General features: G+C 36.3%; 1 protein-coding gene across 1 annotated transcript in view; it reads left to right on the top strand.

Annotated features, from left to right (window-relative positions):
* The first annotated feature begins 21081 nt into the window (after positions 1-21081).
* The window catches only part of LOC131152418 (importin beta-like SAD2), a 40938-nt gene continuing 36605 nt past the window's right edge, over positions 21082-25414 (top strand). Inside the window, exons 1-5 of the mRNA XM_058104286.1 lie at positions 21082-21559; positions 22221-22356; positions 22433-22520; positions 23064-23213; positions 24946-25108. Coding sequence (XP_057960269.1) covers positions 21470-21559; positions 22221-22356; positions 22433-22520; positions 23064-23213; positions 24946-25108 — 627 coding nt within the window. The 5' untranslated portion in view covers positions 21082-21469. The remainder of the gene's footprint in view (positions 21560-22220; positions 22357-22432; positions 22521-23063; positions 23214-24945; positions 25109-25414) is intronic.

Genomic DNA, 25414 nt, shown 5'->3' with positions numbered 1-25414 from the left:
CTTAGGGGAGATCAATATAATTTTTGAAATTTCATGGAAAGTCTCTTTCTTTTTGCCAAATCTCAAGAAAGATAAGTTTCTTTTGCCCAAAATAATAAAAGTATTATTTATTAGATTTCCTATCTATAGTGATATATGACTATGAAACTTAATATTTTGTATTATGTTAATTTTTATTCCTATCACATCCTATGTTTTTTTTAAATATAAATTTTAATAAGCATGTTTAAATAAATCTATCTATAATAATCTTTGAATATTAGACTTAATATTTTGTGTAATTTTAATTTTCATTCCTATCATATCCTAGGTTTTTTTTTATTATAATTTTTTATAAGTAGCTTTGAAATAAAATTTATAAAATAAATTGAGAATATATTATTAGATTTGTAAAAAAATATATCAAAACACTATTAAAAATTATAAAAATAATTTATGTAGTATTATTTCCATGCAATCACATGTAATGTATGACTCATTTAGTAGTAGTTCCAAATGTTTTAATAATGGAGTTTGACGATTATAACAAGGTTGAAGTCATTGAAAGTGTTAAAGGGGCTCAAAGAGAATATATTATGCTTGGCAATGTTTGGTATATGGACGAGTCTCTATTTTATGCCCATTCTTTTGGTTTTTTAGTTGGTGTTGAATATTGTGAGATTTTTCTTTCCAAAAATTCTTTGGTTTGTGATTGGATGTGATATTTTTTAAGTGATTGAGATTTTTAAAATGATTGCCTTGAAAACAATCAATTGAAAACCCAATGATCGCAAATATTATGCAAGAAAAAGGTTTGCAAGTCTCGTGATAAAAAAAAATAAAAAAATAAAACGGAGAAATTGTCTTTGTCATCTTTTATTGACTTGGGGTGCTGAAAAAGAAATTGTATTTTTTGTATCACTCTTGAAAACATAGTGCTTCCCATTTTAAAAAAAATATATGTAAACATTTACAGCTTTAGAATTGAAGACACTTTCTAAGAACATGCATTTATTCTACAAACACAAGTTTACAAACAATTTAAACCTAACCTCATTGGGTCTTCACGTCAATTTCAATGTGATCAGTTTGATCTTAGTGGCCTTAACATGCTTACTTCCATTGACCCTGATCAAGTCATCAAGTTCAATCCACTTTTACATCTGTAATAATTGAAAAAAAATTACCTAGATGATAATGTAGAGAGAGAGAGAGAGAGAGAGAGAGAGAGAGAGAGAGAGAGAGGATGTTCTAGTGATAGATAAATATAGGACTAATGAGGTGGTTAGAGGATGATGGAGAAGTTTAAATGTTTCTATTGTAGCAAGTTTATTTTTTCTTATTTTAGTTTGGAAAATTATAGTCATTATAGAAGTTTAGTTAATTTTGATTTACTTTGTGTATTAAAATATTTTGTGATTATTTTGTAATTTATTATTTTATTGGAGCTTTTGCATAAATATATATGTTTTATTAAGCGATGGATATAAGTACCTGATTTGATAGTTATTTGATTGTTATTGTTTGACTTAGAATCTTATTGCAACCCCCACCCCCACCTCTCTCTCTCTCTCTCTCTCTCTCTCTCATGTTCCTCTTCTTCCTTTTTCTTCCTCCTCCTCCATATTATTTGTTTTGTCTAATTTCTCTATTATGCTCCTATATCTTCTGTTCTCTTTCTATTATATTATCTTGCTATCCAACACTCTCTCGTCTCTTCTGTTTTGATATCTTTTTCTTCTTATTTTGCTCATTATTCTTCTTCTTCTTCTTCTTCTTCTTCTTCGTCTTCTTCTTCCAACTCTCTTCCCGTATTCCTACCAATTCTTTCTTTATTTTTGAATTAGATTTCTTTGTTCTGTGTAAGGTACTATTTTACTGCAAATTTGGAGGGTGCAAAATTACAATAATATATAGAAATTCTTTAAAAAATTTAAAATAATTAAATATCAAAAAAATAAATAGGGGATCTTTCCTTCCACATGTTTGTGTGTTTGTATTTTAGATATTAGACATATGGCAAATTGATCATACATTTATTAATATCAAACATGTAGAGAGAGATACTCTCTCTCTCTCTCTCTCTCACTCTCTTTCTTCCCTTTCTCTCTCTCTCTCTCTCTATATATATATATATATATATAATTTAGATAATAGACACACAGATACGTGCTAACTGAGATCCGTTATATAGTTTCCCTTACATATCATTTGTTATTATCCAATCAAGGGATTTAGATTGAGTGCTTTAAAAATGTTAAAAAAATATGAAATCATTGCCAAAACTCTTAAAGGAAAAAACAAACTTAGGGTCTATTTGGTATTATTACTTTTTTTATATTTTATATTTTATATTATTGTTTATACACAATAAATAAATAAATTGTAAAAAAAAAAAAACATTTGTTTATGTTGCTAGTTTTCTAATTCTACTGTCAGTTTTTAACTGTTTGCGACAAAAATTTAAAAATCAAATTTTATGGTCTTCAATTATTTTGAAAATTTATTCCCAAAAGTTTTAGTATATTATCATTTTTGGATTAAATCATTAACTTTATACACTTTAAAATTAAAATTAAAATCAAACCATCATATGAATTTAAATATAATTAAAACAAAAAAATACATAAATTTCAAAAATTAATAACAAAGCTAATTAAAAAATATTTTTATTATTTTTCAATTGTCATGTCCAATTAAATTTTATTGTAAGTAAAATTTGAAAGCATAACAATTAAATAAAATAATTATACTAGTTTTTTTTAAATTATAGTATTTTTCTTTTGCAATTTCACTTTTTTAATATTATTTTTTATAATATTGTTTGATTTAAATATAAAAATGAGTATTATTAATTAAATTTAAAATTTTGTTTGTTAATATTTTGAGAAACCACCACACTACAACGTGGGTGTGGATTGCTATATTTATATTTACAAGAGATAATTACAATTAAATGAGATTACAAATATAATGGAAACTAATCTCCTAGAATAAATATAATTATCTACAATTATGGGGGTCAATGCAATTATATTTGGGAAGCTTCGGTGGATTGAGTTGTGCGATCCTCAATACTCCCCCTCAAGTTGAAGTAGATTGTGATCATACTCAACTTGCTCAGTAAATGGTTGAATTGTGTGGGTCCGAGTGCTTTTGTGAATAAATCCGCAGGCTGTTGACTTGTTGGTATGTGAATAGTTTGAATAACTTGGTTTTGGATCTTCTCTCGTGCAAGATGGCAATCGATCTCTATATGCTTCGTTTGCTCGTGGAAAACTGGATCAAACGCAATGTGAATAGCTACTTTATTATCACAATACAACTTGATTGGTTGTGGGTGAGCTATATGGAGATCTGTCAAAAGTTGTTTTAACTAAGTAATTTCACAACAGGTTGATGCATAGAGGGATATTCTGCTTCAGCTGAGGATCGTGAAATTGTTGTTTGCTTTTTGGTTTTCCAAGAGATTGGTGATTTTCCTAGTAAAATACAGTACCCAGTAACAAATCGACGAGTATCTCTACACCGAGCCCAATCGACATCACAAAATGCATGTAATTGAATACCACTAGAAGCTGACAAAAGAATTCCTTGCCCAAATGACTGTTTGAGATAGCGCAAAACCCAACGTGCTGCATCCAAGTGGGAAGTTCAAGGCTTATCCATGAATTGGCTCAATGTGTGCAACGCATATGCCAAACCTAGTCTAGTGATAATCAAATATATCAATTTCCCAATCAGTCTTTGATTTGAAAATGGATCTGAGATGAGTTCTTCATCTATCTCACAAAGTGCCAAGTTGGGTTCCATTGGTAGATTACATGGTTTAGCCCCAAGGAAACCAGTCTCCTCAAGTATCTCCAAGGCATATTTCCTTTGTGATAGGAAAAATCCAGTTTTCAAGCGAGCCACCTCTATCCTTAGAAAGTATTTCAAGGTACCAAGATCCTTCAGTTTGAAGCATTCTCCCAAGTGTTTCTTAAGCCCGTTGATCTGTTCCAAGTTGTTTCCTGCCAAAAAGTATCATCTACATAGACCAAGATGATGGTGAAACTTGTTTCGTGGAATCAGATGAACGTAGAGTAATCTGCTTTAGATTGCTTATAACCGGCATTGATAAGTGTGAAAGATAATTTAGCATACCATTGCCTGTATGCTTGTTTGAGATCGTATAGATACTTGTTAAGCTTGCAGATTATGGTCTCCCCCTTTTGTCCGAAACCAGGAGGAAGATGCATGTAGATATCTTCATCGAGATCACCATGTAGAAATGCATTATTAACATCAAGCTAGAAGAGGTGTCAATTGTGGGTAGCAGTAAGAGCGAGGACAATGCGAACAGTGACCATATTGGCTACAGGAGCAAAAGTTTTAGTGTAATCAATCCCTTCCTTTTGGTTGTACCTTTTGGCAACAAGGCAAACCTTCTAACGTTCTACAGATCCATCAGCATTGTGTTTGATTTTGTACACCCATTTGCAGCCAATGGGTCATTTGTGTGGTGGAAGAGGAGTCAAAGTCCAAGTGTGATTGACTTCCAAGGCATCAATCTCAAAACGCATGGCAGCACACCACTTGGGATCCTGCATGGCTTGCAAAAAATACTGGGGTTCTTTTGCAATGGTGATAGCAGTGGTGAAAGCACGGTGTGTAGAAGATAGGGAATCATAAGAAAGAAAATCAGAAAGAGGATAAGGAGTACCTGAAGAATGGACTGCCGCCAAGTCGAATGATGGGATAGGACGATAAGGGAGTGCTTGGTCAACATGGTAATCCTATAGGTAGGCAGGTGGCTGAACTGCACATGTAGATCGCCGGATAGGGACCATTGGAGCATTAGAAGGGGAATGAAAAGGAGGTGAGCCAGTAGGTGTCTAGGTAGGTTGGTGGAGAGGAGATCTAGAGAGTCAAGAGGTTGCGGTAAGACAAAATATGATGTTTCAAAAGGAGTGTGGCTAAATGGAAATTGATCCTCATGGAAGATCACATCACGGGGGACAAAGGTTTTGTGAGTGACAAGATCATATAACGCATAACCCTTTTGTCCATAGGGATATCCACTGAAGGCAAAACGAATGGCACGAGGCTCAAATTTAGAAGGGTGGCGGAAGTGAGTGGAGGCATAACAGAGAAACTCAAATACTCGAAGGTGGTGATATTTAGGCGGGATGTTGTAGAATTTTTCATAGGGAGATTTCTATCCCAAAAGAGGAGTAGGGGTTCTGTTGATCAAATAAGTGGTACTAAAAAGAGCATGACCCCAAAATTCTTTGGGCATGTTGGCCTGAAATATATGAGTGTGGGCAACATTGAAAAGATGACGATGTTTATGTTTTGCAACCCCATTTTGTTGAGGGGTGGAAACGCAACTAGTTTGATGCATAATGCACTCTTCAGAGTAAAATGATGGAATGTTGAATTCATAACCATTATCACTGTGCACAATTTTGATTGTATGATTAAATTGATTTTCAATGAGTCGAATAAATGTTTGGAGAAGAGAACATGTAACGACCTGCTTAATTTCCATAGTTTTTTTTCATAATATAATAAAAACATAATCCACGTGAACCCATGGGCACTAGGGATATAACAGAAATACAAAACGGAAGCCTACGCAACAAGAAATACAAAAAAATCATAATAACTCATAACACGATACATAATACCATTCATTATAATACCAGAGTTATTATATCCATTATATACGCATCCCAAATAAGAAATACCTAGGGACATTTCCCACAAAATTCAACTGTCCTCACCAAAACTTACCCTTTAGAAAGGACAGATCAACGGTGTAATAACCCGAAAGAAAAAAAAAAAAAAAAAACTTAAAGATTAATAAAAAATAAAATAAAATTAAAAGTAATTATTGATTAGTTAATCAGTTAAATATTATTAAACTAATGTATTAAATAAACAAGTAAAAATAAATAGTATGAAAATAATAATAATAATAATAATAATAATAATAGTAAATTTAAATTAAATTAAATTAATTATTAATTAATTAAATATTATTTAATTGAATTAATAAATTAATTAAACATTATTTAATTAAATAAATTATATGATGGGTATATATATATAAGGGTAAGGTATATATATATATATAATGTAAAGATAGAATTAAATGAATTGGATTTCAATTTGAAATCCAATTCAATCTTACCTTTCAGGCGTGTAAAACTGATCTTCTCAGGCCTCTCTCATGCGTCCGTTTTAATTTCCTTCTTTCTCTCCGTTATCTCCTTCTGTTTCCTCCTTTCTCTCCTCGATTTCGTCGACTTAATTAGCGTCGATCGAAAAACATAAGGTGTCGTTGGGTTCCTAACTCTGCCACCGACATTTCTACTAGAGCAAATTTGTTATGGGAACTGCTTAGGCACTGCTCTTGGGGAAAGGTAATTTTTTCCAAATTTCTCAATTTCTGGTTAAATCTACTGTTAAATCAACGATCAGGCACCACCACCGGGTCCTAATAGTCGTTGTCATCATTTTGGCGTAGGTAATTTTTCAATTAGGGTTTTCTACGCCCTATTCCAAAGCGAGAGTGAGATTTGGAAAATTTGGCAATTTGGCTAAATTTAAGGGTATATTTATTTATTCAGGAATTATGACCCTAGGAAATATTTAAATAATATTTTATTCAGGATTAATTTATTGGAGTTAGGAATTTTTTATTCAGGGTCCGGGTGAGCGCCGCAGGTATTTTTCGGAGTCCCTGTTGGCATAGTTTAAGAAACCAAGTAAGGGGAAAAATATATATTAAATCAGAATTTTTATGAATTTAATGGAAAAATAAACTGTGTTATATGTACGTGTATATATTTTAGTATGGGTAAAATGCCAACTGTTTAAATTATATTTTTTTTAAAGTTTAGGGTTGTTTATTAGATATGTATGTGTGAAAATGAACTGATGAAAGTGGAAAAATATTTTCAGAATATTTATGTAAGACATGAAAGGTATTTTTAATATATAAACATTAAATATTGGTTGGCTTATTTTACAGGCAGCGTATGAATTTTACTGTTAAATTGTGTGGCATGAGAATCTGTGCAAATATATGTTAAATGTATGAGATACAGGCTAAGTAAGTAAAACCATTAAAAATAAAATATGATATGGACAATGTTGCTTGTGTGTGTTAATGCAATTATGTATACAACTGAAAAATGCAGGGTAAACGGCTGAAATATGCTGGGTAAAATAGCTAAAAGTGACTGGGTAAATGTGTCACAGCTGAAAGTGGCTGGGTAAATGTGTCGTAGCTGAAAGTGGCTGGGTAAATGTGTCACAACTAAAAGTGGTTGGGTAAATGTGAAACAGCTGAAAGTGGCTGGGTAAACGTATAACAGCTGAAAGATGCTGGGTATGAAATGAAATGAAAAGGGAAATGAATAAAATGGAAATGAAATGTGAAATGTGAACAATGTAAAATGGGAAAGAGTCACTTAAAGTGAAATACAATGCAATGTTAAGCTATAAATATGAAAAAATGTGTATGATTGAATAATGATAGAAAGAATGATGTATTATGATATTAGAAGTATGTATGTACGTAGAATATGTTATGATTGGGTGAGGCGTACCTTTCTCCTGAGGGCTTGTTGAGTAAGGCGAGTGCACTAGTAGCTACAGATGTGGCAATAGTCGCATAACGTACTAGGGCAGAGAGAACCTACTTGTATGAGTGGGTAGATTTCCCTATCCTTTGGGCCTTTGCCGGTAAGCTATTGTTGAACGGTGTGAGTACGAGATTAATTTATCACTTGAGGGCTTACTAAGTAAGGTGACTGCCCTGGTATGCTTTAACTGCGACCTTTGGGTTGCCTAAGTATCAGAGCAGAGGGGTGCTACTTGTATGGGCGGGTAATCACCCCTATCCTCGAGAAATCTTGTGGGTTAAACATTTGCATGTGTTTGATTAGGATCAGGGAATGATTTCGAAAATTATGTTAAAGATTTTCAAATGTTAATAATTATGTTATATATAAACTTATGATGGCCACACACTGCTTTAATATATGGTTTCTTCCCTTATTGAGATGTGTCTCACGCGAATATGAATTTATCTTTTTTTCAGGATTTCATCGAGATCGAGCTTAGAGAGCTCGAGATTCTATAACATTATTGGGAAATAGTAAAAGAAAATGGTATATTTTTTTTTAATTATGGGATGCAAATATTTATGTTTTACGTCCTTATATTTTAAGTCTGTGGAGAAAAGAAAGTTGTGAACATACTAAAATGTTTTGGAGATATATGTAATTATGGAAATGCAGGTGTTGGATGATTTATTATAGATTATAGTTAGAATTAGTAAACTCTAGCATTATGTTATATGGAGATTATCATCATGTTTTCCGCTACGTATGTTATGGAATATGATTTATGATGATATGATCAGGTATAATGCACGGGACCCGAGTTTAAGGGTTCAGGGCGTTACAAACGGTACTATATTAGCAGAGCTTTACCCGCTCTCCTATCAGGGGCTCCTGAAATGTTTATGAAATTCGGGGTGAGACACCTCTCTGTAAGGGAAATAAACTAATACTAGTGTGTGGCAACATGAACATTTTTGTGTTATACATATAATCATATACATAAATATAACTAGTAAAACTGTATGTATCATATCTGGGAAAACATATATACTCATTCAAAAGGAGACCATAAAGGATTTCTGATGGCATAGATCATCTCATATAATAAAAATGCAAAAGCACCCTGGTAGGTTAGCTGACTGTTGTCATGTATTACCCCCACATGACTGGGTTGTGTGGCCCAAAGGTTAGACCTAACAATGGTTGGTCGACCACTGCCAAGTCAAGAGTACAATCTGTAAGTCCGATGGGTCTGCCAGACCTAGTCCGTACACAAGGGGCGCTCACACTTTTTAAAACCACACTGACCATCCAACCTCACGCCACTCCATACAGAAACGTTGACACAAATATCATGATAAATAATGAACACATAACATCGGTACCGTGCAAGTGCTAACCTAAACCAAGCCAACTAGGTTCTAATAGCATATAACATATAATGAAACCGTGATACATGGATATTTCATACTATTAATTATCAAATCAATATCATCATGTCGTTTTGCATATATAAGTATATCATGAAAGTTATAGGCCCGTACGCCGGCAAATCATATCCATAGCTTAGCCCGTATGCTGGTAAATCATATCCATAACTCGGCTCGTATGCCGGAAAATCATATACATAGCATGGCCCGTACGTCGACAAATCATACACATAGCACGACCCGTACACCGATAAAACATATCTATAGCTCCGCCCGTACGCCGGCAAATCATACACATAGCACGGCCCATACGCCGGCAAACATATAAAAATCTCGGCCCATACGCCGGTTTTTCATTTTAAAAATCCATATCCTTATCATATTCCCAGAAAACAGTATTTCATTATAATTTCCACTCATGCCACACAAAATAGGTTTTTTGTATATTTAACATACCATCATTTTCAGCAGTATTTCCCAAATATAAAACATGTATAAATATATTTATTTTCCTGAAATCAGATGTTGTAATAACACACATACATTTTCATAAAATAACTAGCTTAGTTTATCCCCTAACCCGATTCCTGAAAAGCACCTAAGAGAAATACTCCTGCACCCGCACGATTCCCTGCTCAACACCCTGAAAATGATATTCCGCAGAATTAAACTTCAGTATTTCTACGCATACTACGCTTTCTACAACCGACAAGAAGTCAAATATTGAGTAGAAAGCCTTACCCTGGATTTGGGATGAATTCTGAACTTAACCCACCGACGATCCACTCCAGCAGATATGCAAAGAACTTTCCCAAGAGTGTTGTGGTGGCTTTGGATCGTCGATCCGGCGAAGAATGGACCCAGAAAACTAGAGAGAAGGTTAGGGAACCGAAGGGAGAGAGAAGGGAGGTTTCTATGCTGAAATTCTATCAAAAAATAGCGTTTAGAACTATTTATACTGCGGCCTTCATCGACGAGCCACGTCAGTTCGTCGACGAGGTCATGAAGGAAGTTCGTCGATGAACTCTGTTTCTCATCGACGAAATTCAGGGATGTTTGCTCTTCGATATTTTCTCATCGACAAAATGTACACTCGTCGACGAGGCCTGCTGCCTCTTTCTTTATCCCTTCCAATTTCTATTTCCTCCCTCTCTAATATTATTTAATTATTATAATTATTCGGGTCACTACATTCTCTCCTCCTTATAAAATTTCGTCCTCGAAATTTATTGTTCATGTAACTTATCATCCCTTAAAAGAAAAAGGGTTTACTTATTTTATTACTTACCCTCACTTATGGCGGAGAAATACCATGGTTACATTCCAAGTTCTGGGAGATTACATATACAAAAGAAAATTTCCCTCAAAACTAAAATACCACTTACTAACTAAAGTATTACATGTACCTGCAAAAGAAATATCACACTTTTACTTACATTTCTAGTTACATTTGAACTTCTTGGAACAATTGCAGGTATTTCTGTCTAATCTGTTCTTCGAGCTCCCAAGAAGCCTCTTCTACTGCATGATTCCTCCATAGAACCTTTATTAGAGGAATCTTCTTATTACGTAGTTCACGTTCTCTTCTGTCCAAAATCTGCACAGGTACCTCCTCATAGACTAGTGAATCACTGAGCTCTAACTCACCATAACTGATAATATGAGAAGGGACTGAGACGTATTTCCTCAATATAGATACGTGGAATATGTCGTGCATCCTGGATAGTGTAGGTGGCAACACTAGCCTATAGGCCACCGGCCCCACTTTATCTAGAATCTCAAATGGACCGATAAACCTAGGACTAAGTTTACCCTTCTTTCCAAATCACATAACCCCTTTCAACGGAACTATTTTCAAAAATACATGATTACCCACATCAAATTCCAGATTCCTGCGGCGATTATCAGCATAACTCTTCTGTCGACTCTGAGCTGCACTGATTCTACCTCTAATAAGTCGAACCTTATCACACGCTTGCTAAACAAGCTCTGGTCCCACAACTCTCCGCTCACCCACCTCATCCCAAAAGAAAGGAGAACGACATCTCCTACCATATAGAGCCTTAAACGGTGTCATACCAATGCTGGTTTGATAACTGTTATTATACACAAACTTTACCAACGGCATAAACTGAGTCCAATTACCTCCAAAATCCAATACGCATGCTTGAAGCATATCTTCTAATATCTGTATCGTCCTCTCAGTCTGCTCGTTTGACTGAGGATGGAATGTCATACTAAATGATACTTGAGACCCTAGAACTTCTTGTAAATTTCTCTAGAACCGAGATGTGAAATACGGGTCTCGATCTGACACAATAGATACTGGCACCCCATGAGAATGAACTATCTCCTTAACATAAATCTCCGCCAAACAATTAAGGGAATAATTGATCTTGATAGGGAGAAATTGGGCGGTCTTAGTCAATCGATCTACTCTCACCCAAATTGTATTCTGGCCACGCGATGTCGACATCAGTCCTGAGACAAAATCCATAGATATATGATCCCATTTCCACTTTGGGATAAATAGCGACAACAATTGACCCGTTGGCCTCTGGTGCTTAGCTTTTACTTGCTGGCACATCAGACACTGCGCTACATGCTCGGTAATTTCTCTCTTCATACCACTCCACCAGTAAAACTCTTGCAGATCCCCATATATTTTTGTACTGCCGGGATGAACCGTATACAAAGATCTGTGAGCCTCCTCCAAAATAGTCTTCCTAATGTCAGCATCAGCAGGAACACATAATCTGAAACAAAATCGCAAAGCTCCGTCATTTGATAAACAGAATTTTTCCCTCTAACCAGTCTGCACTCTATCTATCACCTCTGCTAATTCTAGGTCTTCCTTCTAAGCGGCTTTAATTCTTTCTTGTAGAGTAGGCTGTACCACTAGGCTGGCGATACATACTTAAGGATTATTCTTGAACAATTCTATGCCGAGTCTCTCCAGATCCATCATAATCAGATACTGGATCTCCATAACTGCTAACACTAATCTTGCAGACTTCCTACTCAATGCATCAGCTATCACATTTGCTTTCCTTAAGTGGTATTGATAGTACAATCAAAATCTTTAATTAGTTCCAACCATCTTCTCTGTCTCATATTCAATTCCTTTTGAGTGAAGAAATACTTTAAACTCTTGTGGTCGGAGAAAATCTCACACCGCTCGCCATACAGGTAATGCCTCCAAATCTTCAATGCATGTACCACTGCAGCCAGTTCAAGATCGTGGGTAGGGTAGTTCCTTTCGTATTCTTTGAACTGTCTGGACGTATACACCACTACCCTACCATGTTGCATCAATACACAGTCAAGTCTTTTCAAGGAGGCATCACTGTAAATAGTATAACCCTCACCCCTTGACGAGATGATCAGCACTGGTGCTGTGACTAGCCTCTACTTCAATTCCTGAAAACTCTGCTCATAGTTGTCATCCCATTCAAATATGGCATTCTTCCTAGTTAGTCGTGTTAGAGGCCCTGATAAAGTTGAGAACCCCTCGACAAAACGACGATAATATCCAGCTAACCCCAAGAAACTCCTGATCTCCTGGATATTCCTTGATCTAGACCAATTCACAGCCGCATCAATCTTACTAGGATCCACAAAAAATTCGTCTCCTGAGATAACATGACCCAAAAACACCACTTTCTCGAGCCAGAAGTCGCATTTACTGACCTTGGCATACAACTTCTTCTCCCTGAGCATCAACAAAACCTACCTCAAATGTATCTCGTGCTTCTCATAGCTCCTCGGATAGACCAGTACATCATCAATAAAAACAATAACGAACTGGTCTAGGTATTGGTGGAAGACTTTGTTCATCAAGTCCATAAATACCGCAGGAGCATTCGTAAAACCAAACGGCATAACAAGAAATTCATAATGCCCGTACCTGGTCTTGAAGGTCGTCTTCGAGACGTCTTCTGCTTTCACTTTTACTTGATAATAGCCAGATCTAAGGTCAATCTTCGAATACACCCATATACCCTGGAGCTGGTCAAACAAATCATCTATATGGGGTAGAGGATATTTGTTCTTGATCTTCACTTTATTAATCTCTCTATAATCTATACACATCCTCATCGACCCATTTTTCTTCTTTACAAATAGAACTGGAGCTCCCCACGGAGATACACTAGGCTGTATAAAGCCCTTATCAAGCAGATCTTGCAACTAATCCTTCAATTCTACCAATTCTACTGGCGCCATTCGGTAAAGTACTTTAGAAATCGGCGTTGTACCTGGAAGTAGATCAATAGGGAAATCTACCTCACAATCGGGTGGCAAGTCTGGTAACTCATCTAGAAAAACATCTATAAATTCTTTTACTATAGGCGTGCTAGTGAGTTTCAATTCATTCTCCGACATTTCCTTTACAATAGTCACACACCCCTAACAACCACTTAGCAGTAGTCTCCTAACCTGAATAGCTGTAACTAGCTGAGGCGGGGATTACACTTGAGACCCTACAAACCTAAATTCCTCTCTTCCTGGAGGTTTGAATATCACTTCTCGTAAATGACAATCTATGCTGGCAAAATTAGCTGCTAGCTAATCCATGCCGAAGATTACATGAAATCCATGCATGTCTAGCACTATCAGATCAGCAGACAAAATTTCCCCTTGAATATCAACTGAACAATCCCGGAGTACCTTACTACATCTCACTACAAACTCAGTCGATGTAGACACTAATAATTCAGTATTCAATAACTTTACTTCTATCTCATACAACTTAATATACCTCAAAGACACGAACGAGTATGTGGCACGTGAATCAAATAATGCAATAACTTTAAAATAAGCATACTAATCATACCTGTCACCATGTCGTCTGCCGTCTCAGCATCACCCAGCATCAACGCAAACACTCTAGCTGAAGTCGTATTCCTCTGCTGGCCTCCATGTGGCGCTTGATAACCTCCTTGGTATGGTTTGGGAGTTGGAGCTACATCTGGTGGTATAGGGCAGTCTCGCACCATGTGCCCTAGTCTACCACAGCGATAGCAGACCACCCCACCTGCTCGACACTCTCCTTAGTGTCTCCTACCACACGTCTGACATATTGGAGGACCCTGCCCTGTCTGCACCTCGTGTCCTCCCGTATCTTGCCTTCACCCTCTATCATGGTTTCCTCTCCTCCACTGATCCTGTCTAGGACCCTGTTGGTAGCTCGAAGATGCAGATCTCTTCCTCTATCCCTACTTCTCTACATCCAAACGCTCACCAACCTCTGCCAAAGCTGCTCTGTCGACTAACTCAACAAAATCTTAGATCCGTAACACTACCACCTCCTTGAATATACTCCGCCTCAAGCCTCTTTCAAACTACCTCGCATTTTCCTCCTTATCAGGGACAATGTATGGAGCGAAATGAGAAAGCTTGATAAAACACGCTGCATACTGCTGGATTGATAACTGTCTTTGCTTCAGACTCAAGAACTCTTCTACTTTAGCATCCTTGATAGTAGTTGGAAAATATCTATTAAAGAACAATTCCCTAAATCGTTCCCAAGTCATGGCTATCGGCGTAGTCCTCTGCTACTCCAAAAGCCTTACAACAATCCACCACCTCTCAGCCTCCTCTTCCAATTTATAGGTGGCGAAGAGGATCCTCTGCTCTTCTGTGCACTGCAACACAACCAGAACCTTCTCGATCTCCTGCATCCAGTTCTCAGCGGCTGCAGGATCAACTCCTCCTTAAAAGGTCGTAGGATTCATCTTTGTAAACTTCTCGATAGTGCATCCATGGCCTACCGATGAACCACCTTGCTTCCTCGAGCTCTTAGCAATCTCAGCCATAACTTGCTGAACCACGCTACGTAATACTGCGTCAGAGTCAGTCCCGCCTACACCTGATGGCCTTGCTCCATCACTGCCACTCGCATAGGCACTACCTCCTCCTAGATCCATCCTGAAAAATAACAAACGTAACTTAGAAATCCTATCCTTATAATTTACCCACCTAACCTCACTATTTTTCCTAACAATTTCAGCTTATTTCTAACCCCAGTCCTACATTCTAGGAACATAACCCGACAATAGTTTACTATGGTTTTCCTGAAATCATCACCCCAGGAAAAACACAGAAACCACCACGGAAGTCCAGCCTCTAGACTATAGAACAAAACCTTAAATCATTTCCTATAATCTGATATCGTTTCCGCTACACTCTAAAGTCTATAGAACCTAACAAACTTAGCTCTAATACAAAACTGTAACGACCTGCTTAATTTCCATAGTTTTTTTTTCATAATATAATAAAAACATAATCCACCTGAACCCGGGGGTACCAGGGATATAACAGAAATATAAAACGGAAGCCTACGCAGTAGGAAACACAAAAAAAATCATAATAACTCATAACACCATACACAATACCATTCATTATAATACCAGAGTTACTACATCCATTATATACACATACCAAATAAGAAAGACCTAAGGAAATTTCCCACAAAATCCAACCGTCCCCACCAAAACTTACCCTTCAAAGAGGGCAGATCAACGGTACTATATCAGCGGAGCGTTACCTGCTCTCCTATTAGGGGCTCCTAAAATGTTTATGAAATTCGGGATGAGACACCTCTCTGTAAGGGAGATAAACTAATACTAAAATGTGGCAACATAAGCATTTCTGTGTTATACATATAATCATATACATAAACATAACCAGTAAAACTGTATGTATCATATCTGAGAAAACATATATACTCATTCAAAAGTAGAACATAAAGGATTTCTAATGACATAGATCATCTCATATAATAATAATACAAAACCACCCTGGTAGGTTAGCTGGTTATTGTCATGTATTACCCCCATATGACTGGGTTGTGTGGCCTGAAGGTGGGACCTGACAACGATTGGCCGACCACTACCAAGTCAAGAGTACAGTCTGTAAGTTCGATGGGTCTACCTGACTTGGTCCATACACTAGGAGCGCTCACACTTCTTAAAACCACATCGACCATCAAACCTTACGCCACTCCGTACAACAGCGTTAACACAAATATCATGATAAATCATGAACATATAGCATCGGTAACGTGCAAGTGCTAGCCTAAACCAAGCCAACCAGGTTTTAATAGTATATAACATATAATGAAACTGTGATACATGGATATTTCATACTATTAATTGCCAAATCAATATCATCATGTCATTTTGCATATATACCTATATCATGAAAATCATCAGCTTGTACGCCGGTATTTTACATTTTTCCATAGCTCGGTCCGTACGCCGGCAAATCATATCCATAGCTTAACCCGTATGCTGGAAAATCATATCCCTAGCTCGGCCTATACACCGAAAAATCATATACATAGCACGACCCATACGCTGGCAAAACATATCCATAGCTCGCCCAGTACGCCAGCAAATCATACACATAGCACGACCCGTACGCCGGTAAAACATATCCATAGCTCGTCCCGTACGTCGGCAAATCATACACATAACACGGCTCGTACACTGGCAAACATATAAAAATCTTGGCCCGTATGCCGGTTTTTCATTTTAAAAATCAATATCCTTATCATATTCCCATAAAACAGTATTTCATTATAATTTCCACTCATGCCACACGAAATAGGTTTTTCGTATATTTAACATACCATCATTTTTAGCAGTATTTATCAAATATAAAACATATATAAATATATTTATTTTTCTAAAATTAGATATTGTAATAACATATATACATTTTTATAAAATAACTAGCTTAGTTTATCCCCTTACTTGATTCCTGAAAAGTTCCTAAGAGAAATACTCCTGCACCCGTAGGGTTCCCCGCTCAATACCCTGAAAATGATATTCCCCAAAACTAAACTTTAGTATTTCTACGCGTACTGCACTTTTTACAACTGACAAGAAGTCAAATATTGAATAGAAAGTCTTATCCTGGATTTGGGATGAATTCCAAACTCGACCCACCGACGATCCACTCCAGCAGATATGTAAAGAACTTTCCTAAGAGTGTCGTGGTGGCTTTGGATCGTCGATCCGACAAAGAATGGACCCAGAAAACTAGAGAGAAGGTTGGAGAACCGAAGGGAGAGAGAAGGGAGGTTTCTACGCCGAAATTCTATCAAAAAATCGCATTTAGAACTATTTATATCGTGGCCTTCATCGACAAGCCACGTCACCTCGTCGATGAGGTTATGAAGGAAGTTTGTTGACGAACTCTGTTTCTTGTCGATAAAATTTAGGGATGAGAGGTTTACTCTTCTGTATTTTCTTGTCGACAAAACGTACACTCGTCGACGAGCCTAATTGTAACTTCGTCGATCCTCTTTCTTTATCCCTTCCAATTTCTATTTCCTCTCTCTCTAATATTATTTAATTATTATAATTATTCGGGTCACTACATAACAAGTTTCTGACTTAGGACACATTAAATAGACCCAACTACGTCGAGTGTAATCATTAAAAATGGTCAAGAAAAATTGTGCCCCAGTGAGTGATGGAACACTGTAACTCCCCCCAAATGTCAACATGTATTAATTGAAAAGATACAGTAGAAGAAATATAACTTGAAGGAAATTCAAGACGAGTTTGTTTAGCCAATGGGCAAATGGAACATATATCTAAATTAGAACAAATGCCTAAAATATGTTGTGAAAGTGAATACAAGACTTTATTGGATAAATGACCGAGTTGGTGATGCCATAGTTGGGAATTCGATGTAGCTACTTAGCAACGTGCAGGAGATGGCTTGCAGAAGTAGTACAACCCATTGTTCTCAGTGCCTTGTCCAATCATCCTCATCGAGTGTAAGTCCTGAATAAAACATAGGTGAGTAGAAAAAACGATTAAGGAATTGAGATTTTGACATAACAGGCGAACATAAATGAGGTTGAAATGAAAGGAAGGAACACAGAGAACATTTTTCCAAAATAAGGGAAGGAGAGAAAACAATGGATCCAATATGTGTTACCACAACATAAGAACCATCAGGGAGAATATAATAGGTTAAGTCAGTGGGAGAATGCACCATGTGATCGGTGGCTCCACTGTTAAGAATCCAAAGATTTTCAGAAGAATGATGGGAGAATATACCTGAAAAAGACTCAGTAGTACCTATATGGTTTGCCATAGGCGACGACTGGGAGTGGAGTAGTGCTGAAAGCTGTTGGCATTGATCCGGAGTAAAAGGAAGACTGCTAGTGGGCGAATTATTGTCAGTGGAAGAGACCTGGTATGCACGTGGCTTGGAACCCGAGCTAGCTTTGTGGGGTTTAGATGGGAACCCATGGATGAAATAGCAGCGATCCATAGTATGACCTTCTTTGTGACAGTGAGTACACTTTGGTCTGGGCTTGTGGAATGACTTATCATCTTTTGGTGTGGGGAGAATACCTTTTGCAACTAATGCAACCCCATCAACAGGGGAAGTAGTTTGGATGTTCCGGTGAGAATCTTCTTGAAGAACTAAACTGTAGATGCGGTTGATCATGGGCAAAGGATCCATCAAGAGAATTTGACCGCGAATCGCACCATAGGAGTCATTAAGTCCCTTAAGAAACTTCATGGTGTACTGGTATTGTTGGTATGAAGCAACATCTCCTTAAAGAGATTAGACTGACAATAGTTCATCCCATAACAATTTCAGCCTTGTAAAATAGGTGGCCACAGATGTATTTCCTTGAACAAGATTATGGATTTCTTATTCAAGATGGTACATCCTAGAACCATTAACTTGAGAAAACCACTCCTTCAAATCTATCCATATATCTTGAGCAAGATCACAAAAGATAACACTAGGAGAAATTTCTTTTGAAAGGGAGTTAAGAAGCCATGTTTTTACCATGTTATTGCAACGATTTCATTGTCGATACTCGGCAGAAGATGTCTTGGAGGGTTTGGATATGGTACCATCAATGAAGCCGACTTTGTTTTTGATGTTGAGTGTAATGATTATTGATGGACTCCATGTATTGTAATTGGTTTTAGTCAAGAGATTGGAAACCAAGACAATGTCAGGATTTTCGAATTACTGAGATAAAATACATGACTTGGATCATCAAAATTGTCAGTGCTTGTAGTATTGACAGCCATGGAGACAAATAGGAAATGTTTGATTTTTTTTTTTTGATTTTTTTTATTTATTATTATTATTTTTTTTGTTTTTATCTCAAGAGGTGCTTCAGTAAAAATTGGTACACCCACGAGTGATATTAGCATTTGCACAAGTAAAAGGAAATTTGAGAAATGGAAAATGGTGGGAGACAAAATTGTCTGGCCTCAAGATTTTGCGGTCTTGGTCTTTGCTCTCCTCTGTGGGTTACTGTTGTGGGAATCTGATATCTCTCACTTGCAAGATCAGATTGGAGACGTAGACGAGCGCCGAAGAACTCTACAGAGAAGACCCGAACGATGCTCCGATTTGCATTTCTGGATCGTGGATTCGTGAGGGAGATTGATTACAGGGATGTGAGAGAGGTGGTGTTCGTCGGGGACGAAGCAGATCTACTACCGGTAATTAGTCTGGTGCGAGGAAGGAGGGTGGCGAGCTCGTCGGCGGGGAACAGGATCATAGAGACACCGTTCCGAACGCCTATTTGCCGAGGATGGGGAAGCCGAGCTTGCTGGCGGTGATGGCAAACTTCTTGAACTTCGATGTGTATGATCTGGGGTTGACGGATCTCCAGTGCAATTTCGATACGAGGAAATTGTTGATTTCAATGGCAAATCAGAGATCGGGAAGGGGTGTTGGGCGGAGAAATTGAAGGCCAGAAAAAAGAAGAAGGAATTTTTTGGTTGGTGAGACAGCGTGGATTGGAGAAGAAAAAAAGGAGAGGGCAATCGCTTCGTCGATTTCAGAAATAGGCACGCTTTGATACCATGTGAATATTTTGAGAAACCACTGCACTACAACGTGGCGTGGATTGTTATATTTATATTTACAAGAAATAATTACAATTAAATAAGATTATAAATATAATAAAAACTAATTTTTTAAAATAAATATAATTATCTATAATTATGAGGGTGAATGCAACTATATTTGGGAAGTTTCGATTGAATGAGTTGTGCAATCCTCAACATTTTTTAGTTTTATAAATATTAATCAAAGATGTTGTTGGTTTTTGGTTTTGGGTTTTCATTTTTAGTTTTTCAATTTTTTTTATAATTTTTGACCGTGATACCAAACAATTCCTTGAAGTCTTGTTATCTTCTTAGCAATAAATTTACGAATTTGAACTTAGTGTTTTTTTTTTAACACTTGCAATACTATAAACCCTAAGGTCACAAGTTTGTTGTCTCATATGTGGTTTACTTGGTGATTTATGAGAGATGTGTTCATAGGCGAACGACAATGTTTTTATTTCCTGATTTGGTGGCACTTGGGCATGTATGGAAGACTGTACAAGTTGGAGTTTCAGTCATAAAAAAAAATGAACCATCAAGATTATTATTGTTTTTATTTACCTTTTAAAAATAGTTAGGCTACATTTTGTCTGTGGAATTTCTATTTTTAGGAATAAATTACTTTTAATAGGTTAATTACAATAAATTATATTGTTACTACAAAATAAATAATAAATAAAATATTTTATGAGTCCATAATAAAAAATAAACAAGGAATAACTATTTCCTCATTTCATCATTAGCACACTCTTAGTGTAAGTTGAATGAAATAATTAAAAATATTTAAGGAATAACTATTTTCTTAATTTTTAAAATTTAAATTATATTTTACGTTATTTTAATAAATAATTATTCTGTCGTTTATAATATTTTTAAAACATCTTTTATGCAAAAACTTTGTTTAAATAAATATCAAGGGATGGAGATTTTGAACCGCATTAGTTTGGAAAATATTTCTCCAGCTGTCAGTCAGTTTGGGAAATGGTGCATTAGGAAAAATATTGTTTCCGGGAAAATAACTCAAATAATTTGCTTAGGAAGCAGCATCCAAAAGAGTGTCTGCAGGGCGCACGTGCGATCGAAAAGCCATAATGTTGCCATTCGACAACTGACGATGTTACGGGTCGAAACCCCTGTTACCCAAATGTTGTCCGTCAGGGCTAGTCGTCGTATGGCAAATCACATTGGTTTCAGACGGCGCCGTTTCATGCCTTCGTAGCGCGACGGAGAAGGAAACTTGTACAGGCGCGCGTTCCAAACCGAGTCGTATTGTTCCAGACTTCCAGTGGAGGCCCCCTTTCCTTTCCAGTCAACCAGTAGTAGTTAAACAACTGTAAACCCTAATGTTTTAAATACCTCTCCTCTCCATAGCTGTCTCCCTCCGCCCTCCCCTCCCCTTCCCCCTCTCCCCTCCCTCCTCCCCTGCGCCTCTTCTCGCTCTCTGCCCTTCATCCCCGTGCGTGATTATCTCAGTTTGATTGAGCTAGGGTTTATAAAATCAGATTCGAACATTCAACCGGATCATCCCGTACTCCATTCTCATTCTTAATACATGGATCTTCCTAGCCTCGCTGTTATCCTCCAGGCTGCACTCAGTCCCAACCCCGACGAGCGAAAAGCCGCCGAGGAAAGCCTCAACCAGGTATTGTTTTTTTTATTTTTTATCCACTTACTATTTTAGTTTCCGCAGAATCTTAGGTTGATTGTACATTAAGAAAGTTAAATTCACTACTATGCTTGCGCGCTTGATCTGTCTGGTCAATTTAGTGACGTCGTGTTTGTTTCTATGGAGATTAATTCCCTTTATTTCTGATCCTTACTATATTTATTTCTTCTGTTCGAGCATCCAGCGTTATCTTATTGATTTGCTGATTCGTTGGAGCTCCATTTGTTCCGGTCGAACATTCTTAATTTCAACTGGGGAAAGATTTTATTAGTCCGGCCAACCGAAAAGAATTGATGATTCCACTAATGCCTTGTGGCGAAATAAGTAATCACATATATTTTTTTTTTATCAGCAAGGCCATAAATTATGAATTTTCAAAAAATATTTTATCAAAAAAATAACTTTCACGTGTAATTGATAAATTTATTGGAGTATGAAAATAAAATGTATATCAAGTTAAATGGATTTTGAGCGACAAATATTTTTCTTGGCTGTCATTGGTGTTGAAACAAGTGGAGCTTGAGTTATGGAATTTGGATCAAGGTCCAATGGGTTTGGTCTTCTTTTGTAGTCCTTAGGTACTTCATGCGTGTTTTATCAGTCCAAATTTATGTTCCCTGAATGTTTGTTTTTGCAGTTTCAGTACACCCCTCAGCATCTGGTGAGGTTGCTCCAGATCATTGTGGATGGCAATTGTGACATGGCAGTGCGTCAGGTGGCTAGTATTCATTTCAAAAACTTTATTGCAAAAAACTGGTCACCCCATGAGCCTGGTATGTATACTTATGTGCAATATGATGCTGATTATATATGCCATGTCTAATTGATGTTGCCTGTTCTTTTACGTAGATGAGCAACCAAAGATCTCGCAGGGTGATAAAGACATGGTGAGACAGAATATTCTTGTGTTTGTTACACAAGTTCCGCCATTGTTGAGGTATAACTGTTGCATCTGTTATTGATAAAACTTCTGTTTGATTTAGTTTGTTATTCCTTTTGTATCAAGTGCTTATTTATGGAGTAATATTTAATCTAGTGCCAGTTGGATTGTTTTTCTCTGGCAGGTATATATTTGGTGCATGTTCTAATTTTGTAACAGTTTTTAAGCTGCCTTCAAGCAATTATCAATTGGAATTCTATTGCTGCATTCATTACTTGTTAAGGAAAAGGAATAAATGATCAAGTGGATATGAAATGCAAAATCATTGAATTTAAGATATCTGTATTGATTTGTTGCTGTAATGGTGGTAAACTGAATTCCACCATAAATAATTTGCATATTGTCCTGTAGTTACATATTGTTTTCAAACTTCTTTTAGTGTCTAAATTTTTTTGGGCATAAGTTTAATCTGCCTTACATGCAGCCAATTCTTTAATAGGATCTTCCCATTAAAAAAGTTGTAAATTGCTGCACTGCAATAAAACTTATAATGGTTAGTTCAGCAATATTTGTGTTGTCCCAATATGGCATGTTTTACAGGGCTCAACTTGGTGAGTGCCTCAAGACAATTATCCATGCTGATTATCCTGAGCAATGGCCAAATCTACTGCACTGGGTGAAGCATAACTTACAAGATCAGCAAGTCTATGGAGCTCTGTTCGTTCTGAGGATTCTTTCTAGAAAATACGAGTATGTACATCGTCTTAAACAATACATACATTAGTCAACATACAGATTCATTTATGTGCAATCATTCTATTTCATAAAATTTGCGAATTTTTTGAAATAAATTGGTAGGTGGTGTGAAATAAGTTTATTTGATATTTTTGGCAAGCTTACAGTGGGGGTTTTTGGGTTTTTTTTTTAATAAATATTAATGCGCATAGGATTTTTGAGGCTTTGAAATAATTGAGGAGTGAGGAAAGATGATCTATTGGCAATTTGCTTGCTCTGCTATTTTTTTTGGCTGTTGTGGAACTCGTGAAATGAGACAGTTTTTTAAGATCAATTTGCCTCAGCTACTCACGATTTTCTTTGCATTGTTTTAGTTTTTAGGCCTTACTCTTTTGTGTTCAAAATGGTCTATGATCGCATAAATTAGCCGAAAAGGATTCATATAGCCGACCCCACTTAGTGGGACTAAGGCTCGGTTTTGTTGTTGTTGTACTCTTCTGTGTTCAAAGTAATCTCCTTGAATTATATGCTCAGGAATCGGGGGGCTATTTTGGTATAATTCCCCTCCTCTCCCCCATATATTTTGTCGGTCTACTTACATTCTTTCTTTTTGTTAAGTCTACTTGCAACTTTTTGGTTCTCTATTTTCTTTTATGATTTTCCCTCTTTTTAAAGTTTTATATTCCATCTAACAAAAATCCTTTCGATTTTTTAGTTCATATTAGCTCCTTTACTTTTTTTCTACTTATTTCTACTTTCTGTTGAACTGCGTTTTCTACCCACAAAATTTTTGGCTGTTGTTCATCTTGAACCATATTTTCCCTTTAAACCTATGTATATTAGAGTTGGTGTTTGATGTGGGTAAATGTTAAAATGAGTTGTGTTTGGGGCATTAGTTTTGGTGCTTGAATTAGTATCATCATTCGTGCTGCCGTAGCAAAAGTGGAAGTATGCTCGGCCTTGTTCACTTGTGGAGAACTGTTTGATTTTCTATCTCCAAAATTTCATATTATTACAAAAATGCCACCTTATTTTCTTGTTCTCAAAATTTTTGTAGGGAAGATGGTAAACATTTTTTATTGTTTTCTTAATTTAATCTATAAATCTTGAAGAAGTAGAAAACAAGGTGGCATTTTTGTAATTATTCGAAAATTTGGAACAAAAACTGTTCCCCCCAACTAAAAGGCCCTTATATTATTATTATTATTATTGTTTGAAAGGTATGATGCTGTTTTTGGAGGAAAAGCTAAGCTGCCTTGCTTTTGAAGGTTATGGCTGCGATCCTGTGAATACATGGGGTTCTCTGTCATCCTTTCTTGAGTTTTTTTAGTAAGGACTTTAGAACTTGTTTTTAGTTCTAAAGTGACATCCAATCTGGCTCACATTTCCATATGCGGATGAAATGATCTTGAACGTTTGTTTTAATAACTTTTTTTTATAGATGAAATGAACATTCGTTTTAATGACGTTTCTGTTTTTGATGAACTATTAATCTTGCTTTTTGAGCTGACATTGTTCGTGAGAAAATCTTCAAATTCTTTCTTTTTCTGCTTAATCAGAGACTGCAAAAAATAGTTTTTAATCAACTTGGGAAAAAATATTTAGTTCTATTTAATATTTTAGTGATTCTATTGCTTTGTTATTTTTTTTGTCAGTTAGCATTGTCTTAATTTTCTGCTGGAATTAATTATACATCAATTAAGATCTTATTCACTGGGTTTTTGCGACTTTTTTCCTGTTGTCTCAGGTTCAAGTCAGATGAGGAGAGGATGCCAGTCTTTCACATTGTTGAGGAGACTTTTCCTCATTTGCTTAGTATATTTACCAGGCTTGTGCAGATTGGCAACCCTTCGCTTGAAGTAGCTGATTTGATCAAGCTTATTTGTAAAATATTCTGGTCATCCATATATGTATGTTCCTAAACAGAAAGAGCTTACATACCTTTTATTTGAGAGATCTACATATGGTGCTTTATGTTCAGCAAGGCGGATTTCTCCTATCAACAATTATAGTTAAAAGTATTGATGGAAACAGATGTTCCTTTCTGAGTTAATAGTCCAAGGCTAATTTTTAGGGTGAAATGTGTTTCTCTTCAGTTCCTTGTCTTTGAGAAGGCATTTTAGAGGAGGCAGATAGACAAGTTGCAAACAATAGCAGTGGAGAAAAGAAGGAATTTATCTTTCTAAAGAAATCATTTTTATTTCTTTGTTTTTTTG

Source organism: Malania oleifera, chromosome 3 (assembly GCF_029873635.1).
Source record: "Malania oleifera isolate guangnan ecotype guangnan chromosome 3, ASM2987363v1, whole genome shotgun sequence".
Lineage (NCBI taxonomy): Eukaryota > Viridiplantae > Streptophyta > Magnoliopsida > Santalales > Ximeniaceae > Malania > Malania oleifera.
The sequence above is the reverse complement of the archived record's forward strand: the minus strand, read 5'-3'. Positions and strand labels throughout refer to the sequence as shown.